Here is a 15864-nt window from a genome sequence, read left to right as displayed (position 1 = left end):
TAAAGGTCAGTTAGGTCCCCGAGGCAAACTAACGGTCAATTCAAATATGAAAAACAGTTAAAATTGTGTATTTTGTTTAAAATAGTAGCTACTGATGTAATAAGTAGTAGAAACAATACGCAACGCGTGTTGGTATGTGGAGAGTGAGCTTCTTTCGATCTCGAGTCGGACTTTTGTACTGTCAGTATCAAAAGTCCAGAATCATGCAAATGATTTATTTTGTCTAAAATACACGGCTTTCGACCGAACCACTAGCAGGCTATGTTAGCACATCTATGCCAATTACAAAGGTACCAAAATCTGAATTTTGATGATTTTTACGATCGTCCGGATGAGCAAATCACTGAATGGGCCTTTAAAGCACATATGCTAACTATCGAGTTTTTACGGTTTATGACATTCATTTATCTGTCAAACCCAAACTTCGCTATTCCCCACACATGCATTTTTTACACTTTTAAAATATTTTAAAATATTTATAAAAAAATATCTAAAAATTAAATGAGCTAATTTTTTTGCCATGATGTACGCTGATGACACGCAAGAGTACCTTACCTTCAGATCTGATGAGTCACACACCAGTATCGCCGACATCGAACGTTGTATTAGTGCCATCAAAAGTTGGATGATCACCAACAAGCTCATGCTCAATGACAACAAAACCGAGATCCTCCCGGATCTTCCACCTCACTTCTCGATTCATGATGATATTGACAGCGTCACAGTGTGTGTGGGTGATGTAAATGTATCTGCTTCTTCTACTGCACAGAATCTGGGCGTCATCATCGATGATCACATGATTCTGTCCCAGCATGTAAGCAGCATCTGTCGTAGTGCCTCGTTTGCTCTCTACAACATCGGTAAGCTGAGAAACTACCTCAACCAGGCGTCTGTTACGGACTTCCTCATTACAACTTGATAGGTTACAGAGAGTCGAAAACGCCGCGGCTCGGCTAGTCACCTGTGTTAGAGGTCACGTTCACATGAGTCCCTTTCTTTGTTAACTCCATTGGTTGCCGATATACACAAACGGGTAATGTTTAAAACTCCTCTCTTGACATTCGAGATTATCCACGGACTTGCACCTCTATACCTTGCTGACCTGGTATCCATCTACAAGCCACGGTCTACGTTGTTCAATTCAACGTCTGCACAAACCACCTCCACTCGGTTCCACACGCACATCTACATTATGGCAATCGTCAGCAATCGTGGTGCAATCGTGGTTTTTCGGTATCAGCTCAAAAATTATGGAATCAGCTGCCCATTCATATCCGCGCAATATAGACTTTATATCTCAGTTCAAATCGGCTTTGAAGACATATCTGTTCGACAATGATTTATTTTAATATTATTTTTTGTGCAAACTTCATCATTTGAACATTGACTTTGGTTCCTGCTTTGTATATTATTCTGCTGCAGGTTGAAAATTATCTTGTGTGCTTTTTAATTATTATAGGGAGTGCAAAGGGGGAAAGACAAATTTTAAGGGGGGCACAGTTTGGCAACAAAATCAGTTTATAGTACAAATGCGCTCGAAGCGCGCAAAAAATTTGCCATATTGAAGCTAAACTGGTGAAATATGGTACAAAAGTGGAATAAATGCGCACGAAGCGCGCAAAAAATTGGCACTTTTTAGGTTAAAATGGCAAAATATGAGGTTAATTTGGTCAGAAACACAAAACACACTTTCTATCAGCAGTAGATAGCGCATTGATGAACTACTTGCTATCAGCAGTAGATAGCGCATTGATGAACTACTTGTTATCAGCAGTAGATAGCGCATTGACGAACTACTTGCTATCTTACTTACTATTTGCATATTCATGCGATAACGTCATTTATTTACATATTAATGAGATGAAGTCATTTATTTGCATATTCATGAGATGACGTCATTTATTTGCATATTCATGAGATAACGTCATTTACTTGCATATTCATGCAATGACGTCATTTATTTAGATTCATGAGATGAAGTCATTTATTTGCATATTCATGAGATGACGTCATTTATTTGCATATTCATGCGATGACGTCACTAATTTGCATATTCATAGAATGACGTTATTTATTTGCATATTTATGAGATGCGTTACTTATTTGCATATTCATAGATGACGTCATTTATTTGCATATTCATGAGATGACGTCATTTATTTGCATATTCACGAGATGACGTCATTTATTTGCATATTCATAAGGTGACGTTATTTGCATATTCACTAGATTGGTATATTCATCAGATGACGTTATTTGCATATTAATGTATATTTATGAGATGCGTTACTTATTTGCATATTCATAGATGACGTCATTTATTTGCATATTCATGAGATGACGTCATTTATATGCATATTCATAAGGTGACGTTATTTGCATATAAACGAGATTTGTATATCCATCAGATGACGTTATTTGCATATTAATCAGATGACGTTATTTGGATACTCCTCAAATGACGTTATTTATTTGCATATTCATCAACTGACGTTATTATATTCACTTATTTGCATATGTACGACATGACGTCTTTTTAGCATATTCATAAGGTGACGTCACTAATTTGCATATTCATAAGATGACGTCATTTATTTGCATATTAATGAGATGACGTCACTAATTTGCATATTCCTGAGATGACGTTACTAATTTGAATACTCATGCGATGACGTCACTAATTTGCATATGTATGACATGACGTCTTTAGCATATTCATAAGATGACGTCACTAATTTGCATATTCATGAGATGACGTCATTTATTTGCATATTGATGATATGACGTCATTTATTTGCATATTCATGAGATGACGTCATTTATTTGCATATTCATGAGATGACGTCACTAATTTGCATAAGCATAGGATGACGTCATTTATTTGCATATTCATGAGATGACGTTATTTATTTGCATATTCATGAGATGACGTCATTTATTATTTCCATATTCATGAGATGACGTCATTTATTTGCATATTCATAAGATGACGTCATTTATTATTTGCATATTCATGAGATGACGTCATTTGCATATTCACGAGATGACGTCATTTATTTGCATATTCATATGATATGACGTCATTTAGTATTTGCAGATTCATGAGATAACGTCATTTATTTGCATATTCATGAGATGACGTCACTAATTTGCATAAGCATAGGATGACGTCATTTATTTGAATATTCATGAGATGACGTCATTTATTGGCATATTCATGAGATGACGTCACTAATTTGCATAATCATAGGATGACGTCATTATTTGCATATTCATTAGATGACGTCATTATTTGCATATTCATGAGATGACGTCATTTATTTGCATATTCATGAGATGACGTCATTATTTGCATATTCACGAGATGACGTCATTTATTTGTATATTCATGCAATGACGTCATTTATTTGCATATTCATGAGATGACGTCATTTATTTGCATATTCATGAGATGACGTTAATTATTTGCATATTTATGAGATGACGTTATTTATTTGCATATTCATGAGATGACGTCATTAATTTGCATGACGTCATTTATTATTTACATATTCATGAGGTGATGTCATAATTTGCATATTCATGAGATTACGTCATTTATTTGCATATTCATGAGATGACGTCATTTATTTGCATATTCATCAGATGACGTCATTTATTATTTGCATATTCATCAGATGACGTCATTTATTATTTGCATATTCATGAGATAACGTCATTTATTTGCATATTCATGAGATGACGTCATTTATTATTTGCATATTCATCAGATGACGTCATTTATTATTTTCATATTCATGAGATAACGTCATTTATTTGCATATTCATGACGTCACTAATTTGCATAAGCATAGGAAGACGTCATTTGCATATTCATGAGATGACTTCTTTATTTGCTTATTCATGAGATGACGTCATTTATTATTTGCATATTCATTGGATGACGTCATTTATTTGTATATTCATGAGATGACGTCATTTATTTGCATACTTTCAAGATGACGTCATTTATTTCCATATTTATGAGATGACGTCACTAATTTGCATACTCATGCAATGACGTCATTTATTTACATATTCATGAGATGACGTCATTAATTTGCATGACGTCATTTATTATTTATATATTCATGAGATGATGTCATAATTTGCATATTCATGAGATTACGTCATTTATTTGCATATTCATGCAATGACGTCATTTATTGCATATTCATGAGATGACGTCATTTATTTGCATATTCATCAGATGACGTTATTTATTATTTGCATATTCATGAGATAACGTCATTTATTTGCATATTCATGAGATGACGTCATTTATTATTTGCATATTCATCAGATGACGTCATTTATTATTTTCATATTCATGAGATAACGTCATTTATTTGCATATTCATGAGATGACGTCACTAATTTGCATAAGCATAGGATGACGTCATTTATTTGCATATTCATAGGAAGACGTCATTTATTATTTGCATATTCATGAGATGACGTCATTTATTTGTATATTCATAGGAAGATTATAGGAAGACTAATTTGCATAAGCATAGGAAGACGTCATTTGCATATTCATGAGATGACTTCTTTATTTGCTTATTCATGAGATGACGTCATTTATTATTTGCATATTCATTGGATGACGTCATTTATTTGTATATTCATGAGATGACGTCATTTATTTGTATATTCATAGGAAGATTATAGGAAGACTAATTTGCATAAGCATAGGAAGACGTCATTTGCATATTCATGAGATGACTTCTTTATTTGCTTATTCATGAGATGACGTCATTTATTATTTGCATATTCATTGGATGACGTCATTTATTTGTATATTCATGAGATGACGTCATTTATTTGCATACTTTCAAGATGACGTCATTTATTTCCATATTTATGAGATGACGTCACTAATTTGCATACTCATGCAATGACGTCATTTATTTACATATTCATGAGATGACGTCACTAATTTGCATGACGTCATTTATTATTTACATATTCATGAGATGATGTCATAATTTGCATATTCATGAGATTACGTCATTTATTTGCATATTCATGCAATGATTTTAATTTGCATATTCATGAGATTACGTCATTTATTTGCATATTCATGCAATGACGTCATTTATTTGCATATTCATGAGATGACGTCATTTATTTGCATATTCATCAGATGACGTCATTTATTATTTGCATATTCATGAGATAACGTCATTTATTTGCATATTCATGAGATGACGTCACTAATTTGCATATTCATGAGATGACTTCATTTATTTGCTTATTCATGAGATGACGTCATTTATTATTTGCATATTCATGAGATGACGTTATTTATTATTTGCATATTCATGAGATGACGTCATTTATTTGTATATTCATGAGATGACGTCACTAATTTGCATAATCATAGGATGATGTCATTATTTGCATATTCACGAGATGACGTCATTTATTTGTATATTCATGCAATGACGTCATTTATTTGCATATTCATGAGATGACGTCATTTATTTGTATATTCATGAGATGACGTCACTAATTTGCATACTCATGCAATGACGTCATTTATTTGCATATTCATGAGATGACGTCACTAATTTGCATAATCATAGGATGACGTCATTATTTGCATATTCACGAGATGACCTCATTTATTTGTATATTCATGCAATGACGTCATTTATTTGCATATTCATGAGATGACGTCATTTATTTGCATATTCATGAGATGACGTCATTAATTTGCATACTTACAAGATGACTTCATTTATTTGCATATTCACGAGATGACGTCATTTATTTGTATATTCATGCAATGACGTCACTAATTTTTTTTTTAGGATGACGTCATTATTTGCATATTCATGAGATGACGTCATTTATTTGCATATTCATGAGATGACGTCATTTATTTGCATATTCACACGATGACGTCATTTATTTCCATATTCATGAGATAACGTTATTTATGAGATGACGTCATTTGCATATTCATGAGATGACGTCACTAATTTGCATAAGCATAGGATGACGTCATTTATTTGAATCTTCATGAGATGACGTCATTTACTATTTGCATATTCATCAGATGACGTTATTTGCATATTAATGTATATTTATGAGATGCGTTACATTTTTTGCATATTCATATATGACGTTATTTATGTGCATATTCATGAGATGACGTCATTTATTTGCATACTTTCAAGATGACGTCATTTTCCATATTTATGAGATGTCGTCTATGACGTTATTTATTTGCATATTTGCATATTCATGAGATGACGTCACTAATTTGCATAATCATAGGATGACGTCATTTATTTGCAAGTTGTAAATGCAAATTTTAATGAAATATAAATTGAATATATTTGAATATTCATTGAAATTTATAAATTTGAATAAATTTATAAATTTGAATAAATATTCATTCAAATTTGAATAATTTTAATTTGAATACAAATTTGAATATTCATTTAGATTTGAATATACAAATTTGAATTTTTGTTTAAATTTGAATTTTCAATATTTAAATATATAAATTTGATTATTCATTTAAATATTTTAAAAAATTTTAAATTTGAATTTTCATATGAAATTTGAATATACATATTTGAATATATAAATTTGAATATTCATTTAAATTTGAATATATCAATTTAATTATATAGATTTGAATATTCATTTAAATATGAATATATACATTTAATTATTTAAATTTGAATATACATTTAAATATATTTGAATATTCACTGAAATTTGAATATATAAATTTGAATGGTATTCCTTTAAATATATAAATTGGAATTTTTATTTACAATTGAATAAATAAATTTGAATATTCATTGAAATTTGAATATATAAATTTGAATAAATTCATTTAATAAATTTGAATATTCACTTAAATATATAAATTTGATTATTTATTTACATTTGAATAACTTTGAATATATAAATTTGAATATTCATTTAAATTTGAATATATAAAAATATAAATTTGAATATTCATTTAGATTTGAATATACAAATTTGAATTTTTATTTTTATTTGAATATTCAAATTTTAAATTATAAATTGAATATTTAAATATATAAATTTGATTATTCATTTAAATATAAATATAAATTTTTATTTACATTTGAATTGATAAATTTGAATTTTCATTGAAATTTGAATATACATATTTGAATATATAAATTTGAATATTCATTTAAATTTGAATATATAAATTTAAATATTCATTTAAATTTTAATATATAAATTTGAATATTCATTTAAATTTGAATATATAAATTTAATTATTTAAATTTGAATATTCATTTCAATTTGAATACACAAATTTAAATATTTAAATACATAAATTTTAATATACATTTAAATATATAAACTGGCATTTTTATTTACATTTGAATAAATAAATTTGAATATTCATTGAAATTTGAATATATAAATTTGAATATTCCTTTACATTTGAATATTCATTTAAATATTCATACAAACTTGGAAGAAATTCGTAAAATTCAATGAATTCATAAAAATTGGAATATACATACAAATATTCATACAAATTTGAATTTTCAGATTTTTAAAATATTTGTAAATATTTAAATGTTCGACCGCAATAACAGATTGAGTCACACAAACCACACAACTCCTATAAAATACATTTGTTCAATATACTTCTGAAGAGTTGCGTGGCTTTATCACGATTAATATTTATTATAACCTGATGACAGTTTGCATACATGATATCACTAATACTTGCCCTCATATGGATATTCACATTATGACAAGACCTCATGTAAATTCACATAATTATTCGCGTAAATCGCAATTAAGTGCGCAAAATGCGTGATCATTTTTTAATCATTAATAGTTGCTATTTAAAATTGACGTATAAATGTGCGTGTAGGTTGACGAAATACATTAAGTGAAGTGCAAAACGTTGACATCAACTTCACAGCCCTGCAAAGTGTAGACCGTATATGCACAAGATTTAGACCGGGTCTAAACTTAATTCCACTTAGACCAGGTCTGACTGTTTTGTTTATACGGACCTGTAAGTCGTGCTAATGGTGGTAATAGTTATTGTTACAGTGCCATGGTCATTGGTTAGTTACAGGTTAACGTAATTTAACGTTGTCGCAACGTCGTTGTCAGTTGTCAGTTGCTACAAAGTTTTACAACGTTGAGTGTTGAGTTAGTACATAGGCCTATACATGTGAAGGTTATAGTGTTAATAAATTGGATTACCGTCAGATAGGCCTACAACAAAAATGATCACACGCAGCGTCGGGGTTCCCGTAATAAGGCCTAAAATTCGTTTAAAAAAAAGTAATGATGTAATAAAAACACGCTCTTTGAAAAATTTTGTTCACACACTACAAAAGTTGTGTTGCGTGAGTCACGATTAATATTCTAATGTAAAACATTCACTATTATTATACTTGCTCTCATATGAATATTATGACATGACCTCATGAATATTCTCAATTTATATGATCTTATGAATATTCACATAATTATTCGCGTAAATCGCAATTAAGTGCGCAAAATGCGTGATCATTTTAGTCATTAGTTCCGATTTGAAATTGACGTATTTGATAATTTGGTCATGTGCGTGTTGACGAAATGAAAAACATTGACATGAACTCATATCAGTGTAGTGGGATAGACCCTTTAAGTCGTGCTAATGGTGGTTGCAAGTTGCAGTTTTATGGTTAGGTTAGGGTTATTGTTAAGGTTATGGTTAGGGATTAAGGTTAACCGAGTAACACACAACGTCATTTAACATTGTCACAACGTCGTAAAGTTGCTACAACGTTTTACAACGTTGAGGTGTTAGCAAAGTATATAGTGTTGAGTTAGTAGATATTTTTGCCAATGCAAGCTAAGGTGAAGGTTATTAATAAATGGGACTACCGTCAGATAGGCCAACAACAAAAATGATCACACGCAGCGTCAGAGTTCCCGTAATAGGCCTAAAATTCGTTTCACACACAAAAAATAATTATGTAATAAAAACACGCTCTTTGAAATTGTTTGTTCATACACTACAAAGGTTCTTGTGTGGTGACAAAATTGCACTCAAATTGGGCTGTCTACATAAAAAATTATAGCATTTACCATGTTTACTAGAGTCATTAAAGTCATTAAACTTTTGATCAGTTGTGTCGACTACATCCAGAAAAGATGCGCAAATGAAACGACCACTGCTGAAATTATCTGTGATTTTACTTTTACAAAAAAATACGTAAGATGACATCAGCAGAAGCTATTATTTATTGAAAGAGATTGTGAGTAACTTCGATATATTTTCTTTATTTTTTTCAAAGTAAAATCACTGATAATTTCAGATTTAAGGGGGTACTACACCCCTGGCAAATTGTGTGCCTATTTTTTGCATTTTTCTCAAAAATTATAGCACATTGGTGACAAGTAAGATATGTATATTATAGGGCAAGAACTACAACTACTGTACTGTAAATTCAGCAACTCAAAGCAAGTAGTTACCGGGTATTGATTTATTGATCAAATATTGTTTTTCCCTCATTTTTGACTGTAACTCCACAACTGTTGTCTGTGCTGAAATAAAACTTTCCATTGCAGTAGTTGTAGTCCTTGCCCCTATATTATACATATCTTACTTGTCCCCAATGCGCTATAATTTTTGAGAAAAATGCAAAAATAGGCACAAAATTGGGCAGGGGTGTAGTACCCCCTTAAAGGGTTTATTAATAGGAAAGTCTCAACATTCATATCTGGATCTGTTCTGCCCATTTTTGATGCCTTGCTGATTTTGGATGTCCCACTTGGTCCACTGAAGATACGGTAGTCGATCCAATAGGCAAACAACTGCTTTGTTTCCGTGAATGGCCTGAAGAAGACAGTAGTCAGCAGTGGATCTCGTCCTTTAAACAAAGAATAGGTATAGTTTTTATAAAACACTATCCGAAAAGATCTGACGTGTTAAGCTATAACTTACAAAGCTAAAGTTGAATTGATATTTGAAAACCAAACGTGGCACGAGATGGTCCATGGTGGCCAAAGGCGGCAAATTTGAAATTGAGAAAAAGGCAACAAATACGAAGTGAAAAACAATAAAATAGGCCCCTTACATAAGCAAATAGACATCACATCATTTTAGAACCAAGTACGCTAGATCTTTGGTGTTTTCAGATGTTTGTATAAGGTAATGATTATAAATATAACTCAAAAATACCTCCTTTGACTTCCATGGACCAGATCGTGTCACATATGTGTAGTTTTTGGTTTCTTTTTAAGAGTCTGCAAAACACTGGAGATAGAATATGGTGACCTTTTAATATGTGCTGTGTAGTTGTGTCATGTTATTTGGCTATTTACATATCGAGGGTTGACAAACAGAAGGCCTTAACTCACTTTTGGCCATGTTGAGATTTTGGTACCAAAATAATCTGTAATACCCACAGATTCTTAAAATCATAAGCCTTACTCAATTCAACTTCCTATTGCATCTATAGCACAATAATACTTGGTCACATCTCAATGCAAAAATATTATTTTACTCATTTTTCTTAAAAAGGCACTTTTTGAGTTAAGGCCTTCTGTTTGCCAACCCTCGATATTAGCTATTTCGTCGCATAATTTTGACTGAAATAACAGCTGACTTGGTGAGTGTGGTTACCTCCATGTGCTGGGGCTCAGTATAGTTTTTTTCATATCATTTGCACATCTATGAATATTAATGACCTTATTTGCATAAAGTTTATTTGAAAACTGAACTTGATCACGTTTTTAAGTTATCATGTATGAAAGAAAAACCTCTTCATCCCGGACCTTCTAGCATTTTGTATAAGGCCTATATGAAATTGATTCAATTTTGGTCAATTTTCAAAATAAACACCACAAAATGTCAGGCATTGTTGCGATTTAATAAGAAAACTGGAAAATATGTAGGCCTAATATTGTTAGGTCATATGATGTAAGGGCTATCAAGGGGGGGGGGGTCCAAATATACGGGGGTGTCATCATTTTTGGAAAGAAAAATAGGGAGGGAGGGGTTATAAAATGTAGGGAGTCACAAGATGACCATAGATAGTGTGTTTATTTTATTCAAAAAGACTGATTTCAATACGATAGTAACCCAGCAAACACAAACGTTTTAAAAACATTTTAAATAAGTTATATTTTGGCTTTTGGTTTAGGTAAAAACGTTTTAATAACATTAAAATGTCGGGTTATATAAAGGTCATGAAAACACACTATAACAATATTTTAAAATGTTTTCAAAAAATGTTATTGTAAACTATTTTACTTAAATACTTAAATAACATGTTAAAATATTTGAACCCAGCAAACACAGAAATGTTCTTAAATGTTTTTTTTTTTTCAAAACCTTTTAATAACATTTAAATGTCTGGTTATATAAAGGTCATGAAAACGTTTTTAAAACGTTATTGAAAATATTTTGGGCAAACATTTTCGCAAAATATTTTTTCAACCCCAAAATAACATTTTTGTTTAGAATGTTTTGTATCAAGTTTTCAAGAATGTTTTTGGAATGTTATTAAAACGTTTTTATACCCTTTATATAACCCGACATTTAAACGTTTTCTGACAACCTTTTATAACCTTTTGCGAATGATGTTGAAAACGTTTTGTGTTTGCTGGGAAGGTGTATGGGGGATCATATTTTAAGGGTAGCAATTTATTGACGCCGACTTTTTGTAATTTTGACCCCCCCCCCTTCCGAAGGAAATGAGAGCCTCTAAAAGTAATTTTCTTTCATATAGGCCTATATACTTTCCAGTAAAACAAAATAAAATCTTTTGTCCATAATAGATAGTAGAACACTTAATTGTGAATGAAAATGGTTTTACAAGGAATTTTATATCAAGAACCAACATGTACCGGTATTAATTTATTTGAATATTAAAACTGGTCCTATCGGGCGTAAATTTGACCTCAAAAATAGTTACCACCTTATTTTGTGTTCAGTGAGTTTAAGTAGATAAAGTATCGCCCTAAGTGTAAACTTGGGTATGACAATCAAACATTTTGCTTTAAATAATAGTATCAGGTGTGCAGTGGGCCCTGCGCCTCATGGAAGAACAGAAGATACCTGAAAACATCCACTGAATGAGTAATCCAGGCAAAAGAAGAAATAAAACAAACAAACCCTGATCATTTCGAGATATCCAGAGGTCAAAATTTAAAATTGCTCTATGTGTTCAAACTCCAGAGTAGTCCTCTGCAGCTCTGGTAATAAGGATTCAGAAAGGTTATCATTTGGGCTATACGCTAATGATTTCCTCCAAAATGGTCTCAAATTGTTTATCCTGATATAGCAATCCAAAAAGGAATAGTTTGCACTATGTATATTCATCGTCTGTCATAGAAGTGCACTGCCTGTTTAAAAGGACCGTTGGCTATCTCAAACACGGCAACTCCTCCAGAGTGGAACTTTTTTTGTCCATCAAGAAACGAAGAAAAGAGGAATAAACATTAGATATTTCTGCAACATTCTTTAATTTTGTGTGTTAAAGCCATAATTAATATAACGATTTGGTTAATTTCTGTTTGGTATTCGTTGCCAAAAATTATGAAATGATATTAGTAGCAAATGTCAAGAAAGTTTTGTCCATTTAATTTCAACATTGCTGCTATAGGCCTATGTTGCCCTATAGCTACAAACACAACAAATTTGGCTGATTCTAATTAAGCCCCCCCAAAAAAAAAAAAAAAAAAGAATCAGGTTTGGAAAAAAAAAATCAGAATTAATTTAAGGGCTCGGATAGCAACGTTTGCACATTTTTTCTGGGACATAAGAGCACATCAGACATCGAATTGCATTCTGAATACGAGGGGTATACTTCTGATCAAATAATTTTGTGAAATTCGCAATATAATATACATTTTATGGCAAATTATTGAAAATTGATAGGGGCCTATTTTGATATTTAACAGTTCTCGAAGTAAACTTTATAAATCTAATGATGTGTACTTAAAGTGTATGTAGCTGGGAGGAAAAGCCGACGATCATTTAAAAATTTTGATTTTTCGTATTAGGTCTTTTTGGGAAAAAATGTATATATATCTTCAATACGAAAGGTCAAAATGTTTAATTAAGTTTACTTCTAGAACTGTTAAATATAAAAAATGAAAATATATCAAATTTTGATAATTTGCCACAAAATTTGTATTATATCGCGAATTAAAAAAAAAAAAAGATCAAAATTATTTGATATGAAAAGGACATTCCTCGTACATACAGAATTCAATTCGATGTCTGATGTGCTGTCCCAGAAAAAATACTGTGCAAACGTTGCTGACGATTAAAGCCAGAATGATCTTTTAAAATATTTGGCAAAGAGTAATCAAATTAAAATTTAACCGAAATCGTATATTAAAGCTTTTAAGGGTAGACGAGGTATTTTTGGTCAAGCAGCCAAACAATCGATTTTCATTTTCTAAATCAATCCTATATTATTGAAAAATAACACTTCGATGTTTTGCAAAAGTTCATTCTACAGATCATATATATACTTTGAAAACTTACTTGATTTGTTGTTGTTAATGAGTTATGTACATTTAACAAAAGTGTTGTTGTTTCAGCCCTCTTTACAACATAACTCAAGAACCACAGGTCTTACAAAAGTATATCTGTGATTATTTGAATTCTTCTCAGACACACTCGCTATGAAATGATCAATGCAATTTTTGCCAAAGCTCACTACCATTCGTAGATACTGTGACAACAGTTTAAAATAGTTGCTAACCTTAAGGCTTGCAAATGCCACCACTTGAGCAGACCCAGAGCACTATGGTCTCACCAATTGAGGACGGGGACTACTTCCAATTATTATACATCACTATTTACTTTAAATGCAAAATATTTTGCCAAAAACAGTACAATCATTAATACCATGCTTAACTACTTCGACCTAACTTGCAATGAAGATTAAAATTACATATTCAATCAACTAAAAAAAAAGCCAAAATGTATGTCACTATACGCCGTAGAAGTGACGTAGTTAATCGGATTAACTACCATAGCAATAGATGAATACAATTTTGGCTATATCGCCCCGCACTACAACGTTCATGCGGTACCGATGCATTGAACCATGGATGTCAAAGAAATACTAATCACTTACACCTGTAAGATTAGTCTTTTTGAAAAGAGCGGTATTGTATTCAATCTATTACATGATTGAAGACAGGTGATGAGTGCAACCTGCTGCAGTGCAGCGCGGTATATTCAAAAATTGTATTCATCTATAATTGCTATGGTAGTTAATCCGATTATGACGTCACTTCTACGGCGTATAGGATGTTATGACAATCAATTCGAATCGGCCTGATTTGATCACCGGTTGGTCATGTGATCGAATATCGGTAGGCCCCAAGCCCAGCCCCTAGTTGCCGATGTACAGGTGATCGATCAGCTCATTACTCTTTCTAGGCAGGGCTTCAACAGAATTCATAAACTTTAAATATGTAAAATGAACATTTCCCAGCAAACACATCATTCGCAAAAGGTTAAAAAAGGTTGCCAGAGAACATTTGTTGATAGCCTACTGCAAATATTCAAATATAATTTTATTTAAGTGTTGACAAAATATTTGGCAAAAAATGTTTGCAAAAAATATTTTACAATAACATTTTGAAAACATTTTTGAAATATTGCTGTAGTGTATTTTCATACAAAACGTTTTAAAACGTTTTTATGAAAATACACTACAACAATATTTCAAAAATGTTTTCAAAAAACGTTTCCATGACCTTTATATAACCCGACATTTAATATTACTAAAACGTTTTATCTGAACCAAAACCCTAAATATAACATGTTTAAAACGTTTTAAAAACATTTGTGTGTTTGCTGGGTTGTTTGAAAAAATAAGCGGCAACTAATAATTATGTTTCAAAGGCTTTACAGTGTTCTGTAATCCATGCACCTTTGGACAGTTTGGAACCCGAGAGCACACCAGACATCAAATTGCATTCTGATTACGAGTAAATGTCCTTCTGATATCAAATAATTTGTGAAATTCACGATATAATGCAAATAAATTTTATGGCAAATTATTAAAAATTGACATTTTTGACTATTAACTTTATAAATCTAATGATAGTGTATGTAGCTTGGAGAAAAGCTGACCGCCATGAAAATGTTGACCTACATTTTAAAAGTATTTTGGGAAACTTTATGTAGGCCTATATACAAAAGGTCAAAAGTTTCATACGACGGTCGGCTTTTCATCCCAGCCACATACACTTTAAGTAGGCCTACATAGCATTAGATTGATAAACTCTATACCTAGTTTACTTCGACAACTTACCTGATGCAAAATATATTGGTGCAGCTATTATTGTTTTCACTTCACCTCGCCTAGATAAGACCCTTTCATCCTCTGTAGGTGTGAAGTCTTCAATAATGTTCCATTTCTGCCCATCTTGTGCATCCCTTGTTGTCGTCTTCTTTTGCCATCCGCTTCTCCGTTTCCAGTTCTTGATTCAGATATCAGTGTTTTTGTGTCCCTCTTTGCATACCGGCCTCTACTAATGTAACAATGTAGTTTCGTTGATATTTTCTGATGTAGGCCTATTGATTTCGGCAATTCCATGTCTTGCACTATTCTCTATGTAGTCCTCCGATGGGTCTACGAGTCTCCGTACGGCAATGCAAAATAAAATAAAATAATTGAAAGATGATTGAATGCATGATATTGGTATTCATTTTTTAATCACTGAATTTAGACAAACTGCCTACTCTCTAAGCCCAAAGTATTCTAGCTAATTGAATATTCAAGTTTCAACGGCGTATATAGTGAAACATAATTTACATTCCAAAATTACCAAACA

The 15864-nt window shown here is 31.5% G+C and overlaps 1 protein-coding gene across 1 annotated transcript; it reads left to right on the top strand.

Annotated features, from left to right (window-relative positions):
• Nucleotides 1-523: 523 nt before the first annotated feature.
• On the top strand, nt 524-919 carry LOC140163620 (uncharacterized). Its single transcript, XM_072186935.1, has one exon. The coding sequence runs from the start codon at nt 524-526 to the stop codon at nt 917-919; it is 396 nt and encodes a 131-aa protein (XP_072043036.1).
• The last annotated feature ends 14945 nt before the right edge of the window (nt 920-15864 follow it).

Source organism: Amphiura filiformis, chromosome 11, assembly GCF_039555335.1.
Source record: "Amphiura filiformis chromosome 11, Afil_fr2py, whole genome shotgun sequence".
NCBI classification, from domain to species: Eukaryota; Metazoa; Echinodermata; class Ophiuroidea; order Amphilepidida; family Amphiuridae; genus Amphiura; species Amphiura filiformis.
This window is presented reverse-complemented; position numbering and strand designations above follow the sequence as displayed.

Coding starts and splice junctions, on each gene's coding strand:
- LOC140163620 (XM_072186935.1), top strand. CDS start 524: ATGTACGCTGATGACACGCAAGAGTACCTTACCTTCAGATCTGATGAG.